This window comes from Panicum hallii, chromosome 4, assembly GCF_002211085.1.
Source record: "Panicum hallii strain FIL2 chromosome 4, PHallii_v3.1, whole genome shotgun sequence".
Classification (NCBI taxonomy): domain Eukaryota; kingdom Viridiplantae; phylum Streptophyta; class Magnoliopsida; order Poales; family Poaceae; genus Panicum; species Panicum hallii.
In genome coordinates, this window is record NC_038045.1 from 44,703,216 (window position 1) to 44,720,185 (window position 16,970).

The 16,970-nt window shown below is 47.1% G+C and overlaps 2 protein-coding genes across 2 annotated transcripts; both read left to right on the forward strand.

Moving 5' to 3' along the window:
- The first annotated feature begins 3,629 nt into the window (after positions 1–3,629).
- On the forward strand, positions 3,630–8,423 carry LOC112890531 (protein SAWADEE HOMEODOMAIN HOMOLOG 2-like). The gene is made up of 7 exons (XM_025957409.1): positions 3,630–3,839; positions 3,952–4,114; positions 4,947–5,007; positions 5,825–5,876; positions 6,946–7,089; positions 7,669–7,788; positions 8,361–8,423. Exons 1-7 carry the CDS (start codon positions 3,630–3,632, stop codon positions 8,421–8,423), a joined length of 813 nt encoding a protein of 270 aa, XP_025813194.1.
- Positions 8,424–16,150: 7,727 nt separating this feature from the next.
- On the forward strand, positions 16,151–16,648 carry LOC112890532. Its single transcript, XM_025957410.1, has one exon. It carries the CDS (start codon positions 16,151–16,153, stop codon positions 16,646–16,648), a length of 498 nt encoding a protein of 165 aa, XP_025813195.1.
- Positions 16,649–16,970: the final 322 nt, after the last annotated feature.

Sequence of the window (16,970 nt, forward strand, 5' to 3'; positions counted from 1 at the left end):
TTAGGAGGCAAGGCGACCGGATTATCCTAGTGCGGTTGGTCATTGGAGATTTGGTTCTGAATGTGATCAGCGCCTATGCCCCTCAGGTAGGTCTTAGTGAGAGCTCCAAGAGTCAGTTCTGGGAAGATCTTGATAGCATGGTTAGTACCGTGCCTATCAGTGAGAAGCTCTTCATAGGAGGAGACCTCAATGGCCATGTGGGTGCGACTAATGTAGGATATGAGCGAGTACACGGGGGTTTCGGGTATGGTAGTAGGAATGAGGGGGGAGAGGATGTTTTGAATTTTGCGTTGGCCTACGACCTGCTGTTAGCAAATACCCTCTTTAGAAAGAGGGAGCCCCATCTAGTGACCTTCCATAGTGGACAATACTCGAGCCAAATCGATTTTATCCTTGCTCGGAGAGAGGATACACATGCCTGCTTAGATTGTAAGGTGATACCTGGGGAGTGTGTTGTCCCCCAACACAAGCTTGTGGTGGCGGATTTTCATTTTCGGGTACGTACCCACCGGGACAAACGTGCCAAGATTGCGAGAACGAACTGGTGGAAGCTTAGAGGGGAAGAGGCACAAACGTTTAAGGAGAGGATGCTAGGCAAGGGGCCTTGGGAAGAAGGGGCAAATGTAGATGATATATGGCTAAAGATGGCGACATGTGTTCGGAAGGTGGCTTCAGAAGTGTTTGGTGTGAGTAGAGGAGGCAAGCAGGAAGTGAAAGAGACTTGGTGGTGGAATGACGAGGTGCAAAGGGCTATTAAGGAGAAGAAGGAGTGTTTCAAACGCCTTCACCTCGACAGAGCGCAACCAACATCGAGGGCTATAGATTAGCGAAGAGGTCTGCAAAGCGAGCTGTAAGTGTAGCGAAAGGTCAGGCTTTTGATGACCTTTATCAACGGCTAGGTACGAAGGAAGGAGAGAAGGACATTTATAGGATAGCTAGGACCCGCGAGAGGAAGACAAGAGACATAAACCAAATCAAATGCATCAAGGATGAGACAGATCGACTTCTGGTGAAGGATGAGGAGATCAAGGACAGATGGCGAGAATACTTCGACAAGTTGTTTAATGGGGAAAATGAGGGTCCTACCTACGTGTTGGACGACTCATTTGATGATACCAACAGACGCTTTGTGAGGAGAATTCAGGAGGCAGAGATCGGGGAGGCTTTGAAGAGGATGAAGGGAGGTAAAGCGATGGGTCCCGATGGCATCCCCATTGAGGTGTGGAGATGCCTGGGCGAGACAGCGGTAGTATGGTTAACTAAGCTTTTTAACCTAATTTTTCGGTCAAACAAGATGCCGGAGGAATGGAGGAGAAGTATTTTAGTACCGATCTTCAAGAACAAGGGAGATGTTCAAAGTTGTACCAACTACCAGGGGATTAAGCTGATGAGCCATACGATGAAGCTTTGGGAGAGGGTTATCGAGCATCGACTAAGAAGATTGACAAGGGTGACCCAAAACCAGTTTGGGTTCATGCCTAGGAGGTCGACCATGGAGGCGATTTTCTTAGTACGACAGTTGATGGAGAGATATAGAGAGGAGAAGAAGGACTTACACACGGTCTTTATTGACCTAGAGAAGGCGTATGACAGTACCGAGAGACGTCATGTGGTGGGCCTTGGAAAAACACAAAGTTCCAACTAAGTATATTACCCTCATCAAGGATATGTACAAGGATGCGATGACTTGTGTTCGAACATGTGATGGCGATACCAGTGACTTTCTAATTAAAATAGGACTACATCAGGAGTCAGCATTGAGCCCTTATCTATTTGCTTTGGTGATGGATGAGGTCACAAGGGACATACAGGGTGATATCCCTTGGTGTATGCTCTTTGCTGATGATGTGGTGCTAGTTGACGAGAGTAGGACAGGGGTTAATATGAAGTTAGAGCTGTGGAGACACACATTAGAGTCGAGGGGGTTCAGACTGAGTAGGACCAAGACCGAGTATATGATGTGCGACTTTAGCCCGACTAGGCATGAGGATGGGGACGTTAGCCTCGAAGGTCAAGTGGTGGCCAAGAAGGATACTTTCCGGTATCTAGGATCAATGCTTCAGAAAGATGGAGACATTGATGAAGATGTTAGACATAGAATTTCAGCCGGTTGGTTGAAGTGGCGGCAGACTTCTGGCATCCTCTGTGACAAGAAGGTGCCACAGAGGCTAAAAGGTAAGTTCTATAGGACGACGATTCGCCCGGCGATGCTATACGGTACTGAATGTTGGCCTACAAAAAGGCGACATGTCCAGCAACTGAGTGTAGCAGAGATGCGTATGCTGCGTTGGTTCTGCGGGCATACAAGAAGGGATAGAGTCCGGAATGAAGAGATTCGAGATAGGGTCGGGGTGGCACCTATCGAGGAGAAGTTGATTCAACATCGGTTGAGATGGTTTGGACACGTACAACGGAGGCCTCCCGAGGCGCCGGTGCGTAGTGGAGTTTTAAAGCGGGGCGATAATGTAAAGAGAGGTAGAGGTAGACCTAGACTAATTTGGGACAGGATGGTTAAGAGAGACCTTAAGGAGGGGAATATCGCTAAGAAATTAGCTATGGATAGGAGCGCTTGGAGATTAGCAATTAACGTACCTGAACCGTGACATTTGTTACTTTTTGTTTAACCCCTGACTCTTCCTTTGGCTTGTGCCCTTTTTGTGTTTCTTATTCTTGTTTTCCGTGGGTTTCATCTCTAGCCTACCCCAACTTGCTTGGGACAAAAGACTAAGTTGTTGTTGTTGTTGTTATATGTGTTTGATATCTGTTGGCTTAAAATGAAATTATGAGCTATACATGTTCAGCCGATTGTCTTTGATATGTACTGTTTCAAAAGATTGGTGTTTTATGGCCAGTGAGATTAATTATATTATTTTCTATGGATGCATAGCGTTGGATTGTTGGTTGGTAAAGAAATTTAGCTACACACAGTCAGTCGGTAAAAATACGTAACAAATCATCGGTCAGGGTATATGGGTCAGTCGGTATATTTTCATGGACATATTTTACAGCTAACAATTTCTATGCTTACGGTGAATTTGTTGGTTCCAGTTTGTATAATTTTTTTTTGGAGATGCATAATGTTTCATTTAGGGTCAGGTTCCTTGTGGTGGTGTGGGTTATGAATTAAGTTCGAATTTTACTTTACTAGAATACTCTAATAGTTTAAAATATTTTCTAAAAACAAAATGGCAAGGTTAATAATGTAACTTCCTTTTATAGACTTTCAAATAATTTAGTACTTTGTCACGTACAAAAAAATTATTTGTGGTTAGTGATTTTATTTGGCATGCTAATCAACACGACCGTTTATTTTTTTGAGGGAATATATGTAAACAAATAATTTAGTACTTTGTCAATATCCCCTAGCTGGGTGTGAAACGGAAACTGTAGCACATGAATTAACACAACGCTGCGAGGAAACAGCTGTCCCAGCGCCTGAAGCAGGTAACGTCTCACGTCTCGAGCTCCCTCGCCTCTCCCGATCGATTCTCCATCTGCTGATTCAATTCCATCAGATCGCCGATTCCAGATCCCAGCTTCTCCCCTCCCTGTTGCAGCGCCTGGAGAGGAAGCTGCCGGTGTCGTTGCCGAGTGCCGACTTGCCGTACCCTCATATTCGCCCGAGCGGAATGGAGAGGTCACCGAGCGGCGGCACCGGCGGCGGCGGCGCAGCAGCCCTTTTCCGATTCTTGCCGGAGGAGGTGACGGAGATGGAGGCGCTCGTGCAGCAGATTAGCTTCGCCATTCCAGACGGCTTGGTCCTCGATGCGCTCGCCAACAAGTTCACGGCCTCCCGTCACACCGCCGGCAAGATCCCAGTTCCAGTTCAACCGAAGCAGGTAGGTCGTCTCCCACTCGGCGATCCGATCCAGAGAACTCGAATTTTTCTCGTAGGAATCCGTTTTGATTCTTGTTTGCCTGGGAGTGGGGGTTGTGGTTTGCTCACTGCAGGTGTTGTGCTGGTTCCGGAAACGCCGGTACTCTCCCGAGGGCAGGGCCTCCTTGTGCACGCAAGCGACGCAGATGATGACGCCGGCGGCGGCCAACCAGCATCAGGAAGGCTTCACCTTCAGGGCTCAGGCCCGTGCAGCTGCGCGCTCTGGCTCCTCCTCAGGTTATAGATTACTGCTGATGACTTGATGTTACCTCTGCTCGCAGCACATTTTATTTTTTCCATGGTCACTAGGTCTACTTTCCTGTTACTAGTAGCTAGGAGTGTTGGATGCATATGGTGAAATGCTTTACATACAGGGGCACAAAGTTTACACACGTGTACCCTATGTCGCTGTGTGCGCCACATTTTCATGGAACTGATGGGCAATGCTTGTGCTTCTACAAGATTTTATTTGGTGTGGATTAGTCAATTTCATGCGAAATCGGTAACTTCAATTTTTATGCAGGAGTTTCAAGTCATTACTGTAATACTTAGCACGTAGTTCCTTGTGGAAACTTCCTAGGGCACAGAGTGTATGGATGAGTACTGTGCTCCATATATGTTGCTTTGTGTGTAGCTCACTGGATGAACTGGGCGATTTATTTGCTTCTGCATGCTGTGTGTGTACCACAGTTTTAGAAACAAGGGTGACGGGTGCTGCAAGCTTTCATTTGGCGCAGATCGTAGATGTTCCTTAGCTTCAACTTGTTGTGCTATATTTTTTTAACTTGAATGCTTCTGGCAATTGTTTTTGAGGCAATTACTGTTACACTTAGTACTGGTGTGACCTAATATTGTCATAGTTCTATTTTCTTTTATATTAGAACATGCGTTAATGGTCCAACTCTGTGCCATTCTCCACAAGACCACAACTTCTATAGGATAACTGATTCTTTTAGCCTGATGTTACTCGTTAAATTTTGTTTGGTAACTATCTAGCACTCATCATGATCGTTCTTTATTATCATGTCTTTTATTCCCTCTGATTATGGTTGGCGTTGCTGGAAATCAGAGAGGAATCCTGTGGATGATGTAGAGCAATTTGAAGCTAAGTCTGCAAGAGATGGCGCATGGTATGGTGATATTGTTCCTCATCCTTTTTTGTTTAGATGATATTGCTCGTGGCATCGTAATTGATTCTGGCATTTGCATATTTTCATGTATGCTTATTCTTTATCCGTGAGAGCATAATAGCATGCTCTAATTGGAGCAATGGTCTATTGTCAATTTATTATTTTTGTCAGCAAACTTGCAGGAGGTCATCAATATCATTTCCGACTCAAGTAAAAGAATCTGGAAGTAAACTAAAAACCATAGTCATATCACCATGCTGAGTGCATCGAGCAATGAGTTTTTTTTTGTCTGCATGCATTACAGGAAATTACATCCTTGGCAAAAAATGTATTTTCCCTCGACCTGTTTCTTTGCATAAAGCATATTCTGGTTGACCATGGAGATTAAGAAAAAGATGATCAAATATAATGGTAGAGATAAATGACCTTGAGTTTCACGGTGTTAATTAGTGCCTTGAGAGTAAAGGAGAGAAGATTTATATGAGTCTTAACTCTTAAAAGATAAAGAGGAATATGGAGTATTAATAGGGTAAAAGAGAGAAAACATAACTAAAGTAACATACGAGTCTTCATGTATTTAAACAACTTGGCCAAAACTATATGCCTTACAGAATTTGTAATGGAGGGAGTAAAAGACATGAAAAGATAAGGGGTCATCATTACATGTGAACCATGCATTAGTGTCTCAATGAGAAAACAAAAAAAGAACTATAATTTGATATGGTTATTCCCTGACTATGGACATGCCTTGAATTGTGTCAATATCTTTTTATATAGGTTTCAAGTTTTCATGCATGACTACCCTTGTTTGTTACAGGTACGATGTTGCTGCCTTTCTACTTCAAAGGGGGTTTGAAACAGGTCATCCGGTAAGGATACTGAAATATTGTTGATGCATAAAGAACAAAACACACTTATGGTATCTTACGTGAAATCAGTATATATGGTAATGATACTGAAACTATATATGATTCGCTTCTCATTCGCATATTCTGGGATTGCATTCCTTGACTGAAATGACAATATCCAGGAAGTTGAAATGGCACAAGTCAGAGTCCATCGTTTATTATTAGGCTATCCGACTAGGGAAGTTTGGGATCTGGGATAGTGTTTATTAGGATGGTGAGGACAGAGAGAAGGAAAACTTCGGGCCCGGCGGTTGGGATTAATTTCCCTGTAGTTTTTGCATGAGCCTGTCAAAAAAATACATAGCCTCACAAAGATATTTCCGTTTCCAGTAGTGACCATGCTACAAGGTAGGCACTGGCTCCAGAGTCTTAGTTATTAGCGAGGCAGCGGATTAAAAAAGTTTAGGAGTTAGGGCCTATAAGTTATCATCGTGAAGAAGTTAGTACTTGGTAGTTGAGTTGAGTGTGTTATTTTGAGTAAAGCAAGAATTAATCTCCTCTCTTCTGGGGGCTAAACTCTGAGATAATGGATTCATGCATCAATTGGGTTATTTGATCTTTACCCTCTATAATTCCTCTTATCTACCACTACTATGCTTCATCTTGCTTGGTATGTTACCAACTCCACGGTGATATTTTTTGTAATGTTATCCTACAGCAACCTGTTATTATATATATGCATCAAGCGCAAGAGAAGCATCCGTGCTCCATCTAGTTCAGTGTTTCCACATTGTGTCAAACCATAGTACTAACACACTAATATATGACCTTGGACACACTCTCCTAAAAATTTATGTGAGGATCTGATGCTATTTTGTAGCTAGTTAAAACTCATATCAATCTACCCTATTATTTTTTCTACATGTAAAAAGATCAGTTTTTTTTAAATTAGAGTATGGATAACAAATGCAAATACATCAGCAGCAGCATTTTCTGAAATTGTGTACATTCATATGAGTACTGCTTGTTACATTGGTGTAACTGCATATGCCATATACCATTTATTAGCTTGTTTTCGCTTCTCTTTCAGGAAGTGAAGGTTCGTTTTTCTGGACTTGGAGGACATGAAGATGAATGGGTTAATGTTCGTGAATGCCTACGACAGCGTTCTCTTCCATATGAAGCAAGACAATGTGCTATTGTGGTTCCTGGGGACCACATTCTTTGTTTTCAGGTATTTTCATCTCTAAAATTTCTCCTGATATTTTTTCTTCATAATCTCTAGTTTACTTGTTAAGTACATGCCCTAAATTGTATAAATCATGGTTTTGTTTGAGCCCCTATTAACAGCATTGCACATTATGTATTATATATACAACTTTATAACCAAATTAGTTTATTACTTTGTTTATTACGCGTATCTGAATGTTGTACTGCAGCTGGTTGCACTCTGGATTTATATGTCATTGTAAAAGTTCGACCGTGCACCATGTCAAAACTATTCTCCTTCAACTGAAGTGTTCTTCGGTTACTTCAATTTAATTTCCTTTATACATTGATTAATTTGCAAATGGAATATTTTTTAATGTAGATATTTCCTATGTCTGAAAATCTACATACCATATTCCAAGAAATACACACTCCTTTTATGTCCTCTGCACTACCCTGATTCTATGTACATATGCTAGTTTGCTATAAGAATAACCAAGGGAATTTAACCATCTTTCTTTATCTGCTTCGTTACTCTTCAATTGTGTATCATTTACCACTGTTTTCATCTCATGAATATGTACTTCTATAATTAATTTTACAGGAAAGGCAAAAACAGGCTCTCTATTTTGATGCTCGTGTGGTTGACCTTCAGCGGGGAAATCATGATTCAAGAGGATGTCGTTGCAGATTTCTTGTACGCTATGATCATGATCATTCTGAGGTATATATGTCCAGCATTATGCTTTGACTATCATTCTATTTTGCAGTATTTCATGTATTTAATTAATTTCTTATTTGCAATGAACTTGATCAATTTGATCCATTTCCCCAACAATTGTTTTCTATGTATTCACTACTTTTGCTGTAATGCATGTGTGCCCCATATCGCCTGATTGAGCTGAAAATTTTACATGTCTCGACATGTAAAGACGTGAACTAATGAATGCTATATTCTTATCCCTTAGGAAGGATAAATATATCTTACCGCAAATTTGTAATCCAAGTCCTTAAATTTGTTATCCTATTTCATTTATTGGGTTCCTGATCTTAAAAAGTAGTAAATGAATTCATGAACCCGGGCAGATTTAGGGAGTTCAAGAAAGGTAGCTGTCATCAACTTGAGAAATTTGAAAGACTTAAGTTTAAGATCATAAACCACTGTGCAATTTACAATATGTCAATATGACTAATTATGCCCACTTTTTGGTTAAGTATATTTGAAACAAGGAGACTACTATTATATTTAGCTTCTATTTGGTGAATTCAGCACACTTTTAACTCTTAATTATGTAGGAGATTGTTCGACTCAGAAAGATGTGCCGCCGGCCAGAAACCAACTACAGACTTGAATTCTGAGTGCAATGACTAGAGGTGAGGAGGCCTCTACAGATCTTCGTGCTCTAACAAAAAGGGGCTAAAGCTTGTTTGTTCCTTGATCCCCCAAAAAGTGCAATAAGAATTTGACTCTGAAAAGTTTATTGTTGTCCTTTGGCATACTGATGAGCTGGCTTGTAGCTCTTGAATAACCATTTTGAGTACTCATTTTTCATCTTAACTTCTCTACGTAAGGCTTTTTTGTATAACCTGCTAAGAAACTTCACATTTGAGCTGGTTATCTACATGTAACCAGTTCATTTGTCGTATCTTGCTGAGGATGACTCTGTGTCGGCACAGCGATGAGTCCACTGTGCATTTACATGCATATAGTGCCGCTACACCAGATGTGTTTGGAATGAACTGGGGGGTCTAGGCATCAACTGCAATCGTCGACACAGAATTCTGGACACCTGCTAGAACACAGGCTGGTGCATCGACTGACTACCGTGTGCATCGACTGAAATAAAATGCTTGAATGATGAGTCATGGTAGTCTTGATGCAAGGCCTAAAGGAGATGTGAATCAAGATTACCATGACCTTGTCAATGAGCACATGCACTACTACGACCACCTCTATCACCGCCGGATCTAAACCTCCCTTCACCGCTAGTCTGGGATGGCGTTGGAGTAGAGTTGGTGGTGATGGAGTCGGTCATCACTGCCAGAGCAACCACCACACACGATCATCATCTCAACATCCAACATCCACGATTTTAACACATAGTTTACGAAATGTGCATCACTAGTGATTTGTACCCACGACCTCATGCAACACACGTCCCCTGCATACCACTACGCTACTTAGTCACTTGTGCCAAATGATTAGATATTATTCATTTATACCAACTTTTCTAAATTTTATATTAAATTTTTAGATGTAAAGACAATCTCAAATAGAAATGATGTCAACAGCAAAGTTATAGATCTCGTCGAGTACTACAACTTTGATGTTAATATTTTTTCCATTTAAGGATGTTTGATTGATCTAATAATTTATATTTAATATTATATAAATAATTTCAAATGAACAAGGTGTCAACTATAAAGTTTTAGATCTTGTCGAGATCTATAATTTTGATATAAAATTTATTTTTATCCGATTTTGTATAAAAAAGTTATACATTTTTTTGTGTGAATGGTAGGTTTTCAATTTAAAAAGAGACGGGAGATTGTACTCTCTCATCACTGCTGCTGATGGTTATTTGAACTTTTATCGTTGGTGATACGGATTTTTATTGTAGGTTCCAATGGCCACTGCACACGAACCGACGATGATGAGGTGTTGCGATGTAGTAGCGGGGCATCTGCTGACTACTTTAATTTGTACGTCTTGCATCAACACCTAACGGTGTCAGGGAGCACGGTAGAGTGTCCCCAGGAGGGTTGCTTTGAGATTGTTGTTTGACAGGTGACATTGAACGGATTTGAGAGGCAGGGCCATTCACATTAATTGGCAAAGTACCCAGCAATCTTTCCAGGGCACACAGCGGATGCCAGCTGACGGGATAAATACTGTGAATACCCCAAATGCGGACCTTAGGGGATCACCACGTGATTAGCCCGCTCCAATCGGTTGGCCGGGCCCAATTTGGCAGACCTGCTGCTGTGGCCAGCCCACCAGCAGAAGAAGCCCCGATGACCATCAGCGGTCTTGGCGCGGGACACGGGGCGCCTTCCTGACCCGCGACGCCACATGGGGGATCAGGAGCCGACCCGACCCCAGGAGGGAAGGCTCCACCTCGCCCGACCCTGAGGACGCGGATTCGGCCTCGCCCGACAGGAAGGCTCCGCCTCGACCGACCCTAAGGGGAAGGTGGCTCAAAGGTGTGGGACCTCGAGGTCCTACGCCGCCCTCAACTACTATGCATTTAAGGGGTCGTACCTGAGGTCAGGCTCTCGGCGCTAGAATGGGGATTGACATGTCTCGACAAGACGACACGACCCGTGGAGGTGTCGGGTCGCGGCGAGTCAAATCTCCAGTGTGAGAACGGGGATAGGCGTGCCTCAACAGTTGACACGTCCCGTGCAAGCAACGGGCCCGAACAGGTAATGATGTGCTTGTGCCGCCCTCCGTGCCGGGACGTGCCGCACGGTCACTTCCGTGTGGGCGCACCGCGCGGTCACATCCGCCATCATCTACAGGACCCGTGGGGCCCACGCACGGGGGAGGAGGACGGTGGGGTCACGGAGACTCTTCCCTCTCTCCTCCTTTCTCTCCCTCTCTCGTATAATCTGCCCCGCTCCTTTGGCCTATAAAAGGGAACGGGGGGACTCTCCGAAAGTGGATCCATTGAACACTCAGCCATCAGAGACTTAGGATTCCACTCCCTCTCTCGACCGTTTGTAACCCTAATACAAACTAGTGCAAGTTACACGAGCAGTCATGAACTAGACATAGGGACATTTCATCAGAACCAGTATACATCCTTGTCTTTACTTTGCACACCATCCGGGCCAGACGCGCAATCACAAATTCACTAGTCGGCAGTTCGAAACACCGACAGTTGGTGCACCAAGTAGGGGTGTTTTGCGCATTTCGTCGATTCCAGCAGGCCATGGATGGCTAGCCACACCGGAGCCTCGGCCCCGAGCGCGCCCGGGCGTTTCGGGAGCCTGGATTTCACTGTCACCATGGAGGGAGGCTGGAGCAAGTTTTCGGTTCCGTCCCACCCCTTCGCACCATCGACCTCGACTCCGTCATCGAGGCCCTCGAGGAGTTGCAGCTGCACCCATCGGAGGCCCGCACCTCCGACCACAATGGACTGCAGCGTCAACTCAACACCTTCCTAGGTCCCCGACCGACCCATGAGGACTTGCGCTGCGTCCTGTTCTCGCTAGCCAATGTCATGGCACAGCTCTCCGGAGGACAACCGCTCTCTCTAGAAATCTTTACCGGGAACATCCCGACGACATTTCCATTCGGCTTGCGCAATGCTGCGGAGGACGTGCGCTGCCTCACAGCGCCGCGCATTTGCCCGTCTCCCACGGACAACGAGTTCATAGGGATGACGGATTACGCCTTGGAGTGCTTCCATGACCTCCTTGTAGGGGAGTCGGAGGGAACCTCCAACTCTTATTCCAGCAGGGGAGCCATCACCCATCACGTGAATGCTTCATGGCGGATACCTTCGACGGGCACGTCGAACCCGTCGAAGGTATCCCCGAGGGGGTGACTACTCCCCAGATCGCACCCATGCCAAAGCCGGAAGGGGTGCGCCTCCCCTATGTCTAGAGCAGCTGCGGGAGCGGTAGGAAGAGCTCAAGGAAGTGCGACTCCAGCTAGAGTCGGAGTAGGCCGAGCTCGAGCGCGAGATCGGTCACCATAGGAATGGTGGACGCGTGCGCGCCGTCGCCCACGACGTAAATCGGAGGATCCTCGAGGACGATGAGGGCCCCCGCTCTTCAGCCGGGCAGGCCAGAATATTGCCACCGCGGCGGCCTTGCTCCAAAGGCTCCTGGAGCGCGCAACGCCCAAAGGCCGCCGTACCCACCACAAGCTCCACATGATGTAGAGGAGTAGCAGGCAGAGTGCTCGCTCTCTCAGCGATGCAGGCACGACGCCAAGCAGCGCCCGCCTTCGGAACCCTACGCCAGGGACGTGACTGTCCACCAGACGCCGCGCACCGGCTAGAGGTTGGCTAGGGCCCCGATTTAGGTGTGGGCGGGAAGATGAGCGAGAGGCAGCCAGCCGAGGCTACCATCCCCGTCATGGCGGATTCTACAACAGCACTGGGGCCTAGGCATTTTGGTGTGGGCGGGAAGATGAGCGAGAGGCAGCCAGCCGAGGCTACCATCCCCGTCATGGCGGATTCTACAACAGCACTGGGGCCTAGGCATTTTGGTTCACGCATCCGCAATGCGGCGTTCCTGTTGCGGTACCGACCTCCGATGAACATCCTGAGGTACGCCGGGGAAATGAACCCCAGCCTATGGCTCGAGGATTACTAGCTCGCCTGCCGAGCCGGGTGAGCAGATGATGATTATTTCATCATCCGCAACCTGCCGCTGTTCCGGGCTGACAAGGCGCGAACATGTCTAGAGCACCTCCCCTCCAACCGGATCGAGAACTAGTCAGACCTTAAGAAAGTTTTCGTGGGGAATTTCCAAGGCACGTACGAGCATCCCGGGAACCCATGGGACCTGAAGAGCTGCCGACAGTAGTCAGGTGAGACTCTTCGCAAGTACATCTGGCGCTTTTCTAGGCAGTGCAACGCGTTGCCCAACATCGGCAACACCGACATCATCGGGGCATTCCTTTTTGGGACCACCTGCGAGTCCCTGGTCCATAAGCTGGGGCGCAAAGGCCCGCGGACCACCAAGGAGCTCCTCGACATCACGACCAGCCACGCCGCAGGCGAAGAGGCGATCGGGGCTATCTTTGACCGCTCCAAGGGCAAGGTGAAGCACGATGAGAACCCCGTTGAAGACGCCTCCCACCGCTCAGGTAAGAAGAAGAACAAGAAGACCCACAGGGGCTCCCTCGTGGCTGCAGCCGACCGAAAGGGAGGCCGGGCGCCTGCCGGAGAAACTCCCGACCATTTCGAGAAGCTCCTTGAGGGGCCGTGCCTGAACCACACCTTCCATGTGAAGCACTTGTACAAGGACTGCACCTTCATGAAGCGGTTCTTATCTGGAAACTCCAAGAAGGGGGAGCAGAGAAGAAAGCCCGAGTTGGCAGCTAGAGATGCCAAGGGGAAGGACAACAGCTTCCCCAAGCCGGATGGTTGTCTCATGATTTTAGGCGGACCGGTAGCCTACGCGTCCAAGCACCGCTAGAAGCTCGCACATTGCAAGGTCTATGCAGTCGAGCCGGCCATGCCCTCTTTCCTCCGATAGTCGGAGTCCGCCACCACCTTCAGTCGGTTCAATCACCCGGGCAACATCCCACAACCGAGCAGGTGCCCGCTCGTGGTCGACCTGATCGTCAGCACGAAGTGCCTCACCACAGTGCTGATGGGCAGAGGCAGTGGCTTCAACATCATGTACACTAAGACTCTAGACACCATGGGTGTCGATCGGTCGCTTATCCGATCAACCGCAGCGTCTTTCCATGGTGTCATACCGGGAAACAGGAAACACCGCTCGGGCAGATCAACCTGCCCATCACTTTTGGGGATTCGACCAACTACATGACGGAGACCCTCACCTTCGAGGTGGTTGGATTCCACGGGTCCTACCACGCCATCCTGGGGCAAGTTCATGGCCATCCCCGATTACACCTACCTCAAGCTAAAGATGCTGGGCCCGCATGGGGTCATCACTATCAGCGCCTCTTTCTAGCACGCTTATCAGTGCGAGAGGTTGAATGCTGCGAGCATGCCTCTACTATCATCGCCTCTGAAGAGCTCGCGGTCATCAGGGAGGAGACCGCCGAGGAGATGCCCGACTCCAAGCGAACTGTCGGATCCCTTGTGCCCCGCGGAGGGCATCCAGGAGATCCTCATCGACCCCGACAACTCTGGGGACAAGAAGGTGCGCATCGGCACCACGCTCGCCCACAAATAGGAAAGCGCGCTCGTTGACCTCCTTCACGCGAACAAAGACATCTTTGCGTGGAAGCCTTTGGACATACTAGGCATTCCAAGGGAAGTCACCACGCATGTCTTCAATATTAGGCCAGTCTCCAAGCCGGTTAATAGTGCCTGCGCCGTTTCAACGAGGAAAAGCGCAGGGCCATCATCGAGGAGATTGCGAAACTTTTGGCGACCAGATTCATCAAGGAAGTGTATCACGCCGAATGCTTAGCCTATCCTGTTCTTGTACGAAAGAACAGCGGGAAATGGAGCATGTGTGTTGACTACACGAGCCTCAATAATGCATGCCCAAAGGATCATTTCCTTTGTCGCGCATAGACCAGGTGGTTGACTCGACCTCGAGATGCAAAACCCTCTACTTCCTCGATGCGTACTAAAAGATATCTAGGCCCCTTAGTGGGTTTTGGTTTTAGATGACATAACACATGTATGTTTAGTTGTGTTTATCTACCATGTGTGCAGGTGCTGAAGTTGAGAAAGCAAAACATATGGTGAAGCACGACATCTCAAAAAGGAAATAAAAAGTGGTGGTTGAAAGTCTCGAAGAATAGATTTTTATTTTGTATTTGAGTATAGAAAACCCGTACTATCAAGAGGGACTTTGTTTCTACAGGTTTTGACTTGGAAATAGTGTTCAAGAGTACCCATAAAATCCATGAGAGTCAAACTTACATGATAAATTTTTGAGAGTGTTCCCAGTGAGTCTGTAGACTTTGGGTCTGGAATGTCCGAACATAAAGTCCGAAATATCCGAACATATACCAGGAGTCTCCGGGTATCTGTTCCCCGTCAGTAGATTTCTCTGAGTCTGGAGTGTCCGGACCCCAGTGTCCAGAGTATCCGGACATTTGCCCGGAGTTTTCGAGCACCTCTTGCTCCAACGGCTAGTTTTTGGAGTGGGGTATAAATACCCACCCCCGTACCCTCAACAGTCAACTGACTCTTGCCCATTTTTGTGCTATACAGTTTGAAACACCTTGAAAGAGCCATCTCACACCCCTCCTTCCATCTTTGAGTGATTTCCATTGGGGATTCAAGTGAGAGTGTTGCTAGAGGAGATATTTGTGCTTAGTGAGCTACCATTCAAATCCCTTGAGCACTAAGTCCTTGTCAAGCCGGTGATTGAAGTTTGTTACTCTTGGAGCTAAGTGCTCCTAGATGGCTAGGCATGCTTGTGAGTGCTCAGCCGTATTGTGAGCTCCACAAGAAGTTTGTACTCGCCATCCTCTCGGAGGATTTCATAGTAAGTGACCTTGGGCTTGACCGTCGGTCTCGCCCTTGGGGAGGAGCATAAGGGTTCTTGAGCAACGTCGCTTGAACTCTTCCTCAACGGAGACGTAGCTCCTTTGGGAGTGAACTCCGGAAAACAAATCCTTGCCTCTCCATGTCATCTTACTTTGAACTATTGGTTATTTGCTTGTGAGACTAACATTTTAGGGTTTGTGATCGATCTACTATTGGACAAGTCTCTAGAGTAAGACAACTGGTGAGAAACACTCCAAAGGTACCACTAGCTTTCTAAATTTACTTGATCTAAATTACAGCATCAGTATCTTTATTTTTTTGTAGATCGTTTCATACTAGGACTCTCCGGATAATATCTCCGGAAACTCTGGACACTAAGTCCGAAGTATCCGGACATATATCCGGAGTATCCGGACATCTCTGTTACTGACAGTTTTCAAAGTGTTTTAAGTCTCAGATTAGCTTATTCACCCCCCTCTAGGCATCTTGAGGTCCTTTCACGTGCTCCAGGTACCATCAAATCGCGATGAAAGAGTCCGACCAGCTCTCGACCTCTTTCATCACCCCCTTCGGATCTTATTGCTACGTCACGATGCCGTTCGGTCTGAAGAACCCAGGGGCTACATACCAACACTATATGCTCAAGTGTTTTGGGGATCTCATCGGGCAGACCGTTGAGGCATACGTAGATGACATCGTGGTCAAATCCAAATAGGCCAACCAGCTCGTGGCCGACCTGGAGCAGACCTTCGCCGGGCTCCAACCAAATGGCATCAAACTCAACCCCGAGAAATGCGTTTTCGGAGTCCTGAGAGTATGCTGCTCAGATTCATCAACTCCGAGCGCGGCATCGAGGCCAACCCGGAGAAGATCACGGCCATCATGAGGATGGGTCCAACTTAGAACCTAAAGGGGGTTCAGCGGGTCATGGGGTGCCTCGCAGTGCTATCCCATTTCATCTCACGCCTCGGCGAGTGCAGCCTCCCCCTTTACCGGCTTTTGAAGAAGAGCGATCAATTTGTGTGGACATCTGAGACTCAGATAGCGCTTGATAGGCTCAAGGAGCTCCTGGCAAAGGCCCCGGTTCTAGTTCCCCTGACCGAGGGGGAGCCACTCCTGCTCTACATTGCGGCCACAATGCAGGTGGTTAGCACCGCCCTGGTCGTGGAGTGGGAGGAAGAGGGACACACCCTCATGGTGCAACGCCCCGTGTACTTCGTTAGTGAGGTCTTGATGGATACCAGGACCCGCTGCACCCAAATCCAGAAGCTCTTGTACGCCGTCCTAATCGCTAAAAGGAAGCTACACCACTACTTTGAGTTGCATCCAGTGACGGTGGTCACGTCCTTTCCTCTTGGCAAGGTTGTTTGGAACCCGGACACCGCCAGGAGGATCGCGAAGTGGGCGCTCGAGCTGATGGGCTAGGGGATTTCGTACGCTCCTCGGACGGCCATAAAATCCCAGGCACTAGATGACATCATCACGGAATGGACAGAGATCCAGATGCCACCGATGGTCATCAACGAGGAGTTCTAGACGATGTACTTCGACGGGTCTCTGATGAAGAAAGGCGCCGGCGTGGGGCTTGTCTTCATCTCTCCCCTTGATGTACTGATGATGTATGTGGTTTGTATTCATTTTCCTGCCTTAAATAACGTGGCCGAGTATAAGGTGCTCATCAACGGCCTACGTATCACCATCGAGCTGGGCATCCGACCGCTCGAAATCCGGGGCAGCTCAGAGCTGG

What these genes read in the sequence shown, in the direction of transcription:
- LOC112890531 (XM_025957409.1), top strand. Translation starts at nt 3,630, where the DNA reads ATGGAGAGGTCACCGAGCGGCGGCACCGGCGGCGGCGGCGCAGCAGCC. An exon ending in TTCCAGTTCAACCGAAGCAG is followed by an intron (nt 3,840 to 3,951) that starts GTAGGTCGTCTC and finishes TGCTCACTGCAG; the next exon opens with GTGTTGTGCTGGTTCCGGAA. An exon ending in ACCACATTCTTTGTTTTCAG is followed by an intron (nt 7,090 to 7,668) that starts GTATTTTCATCT and finishes TTAATTTTACAG; the next exon opens with GAAAGGCAAAAACAGGCTCT.
- LOC112890532 (XM_025957410.1), top strand. Translation starts at nt 16,151, where the DNA reads ATGGGGTGCCTCGCAGTGCTATCCCATTTCATCTCACGCCTCGGCGAG.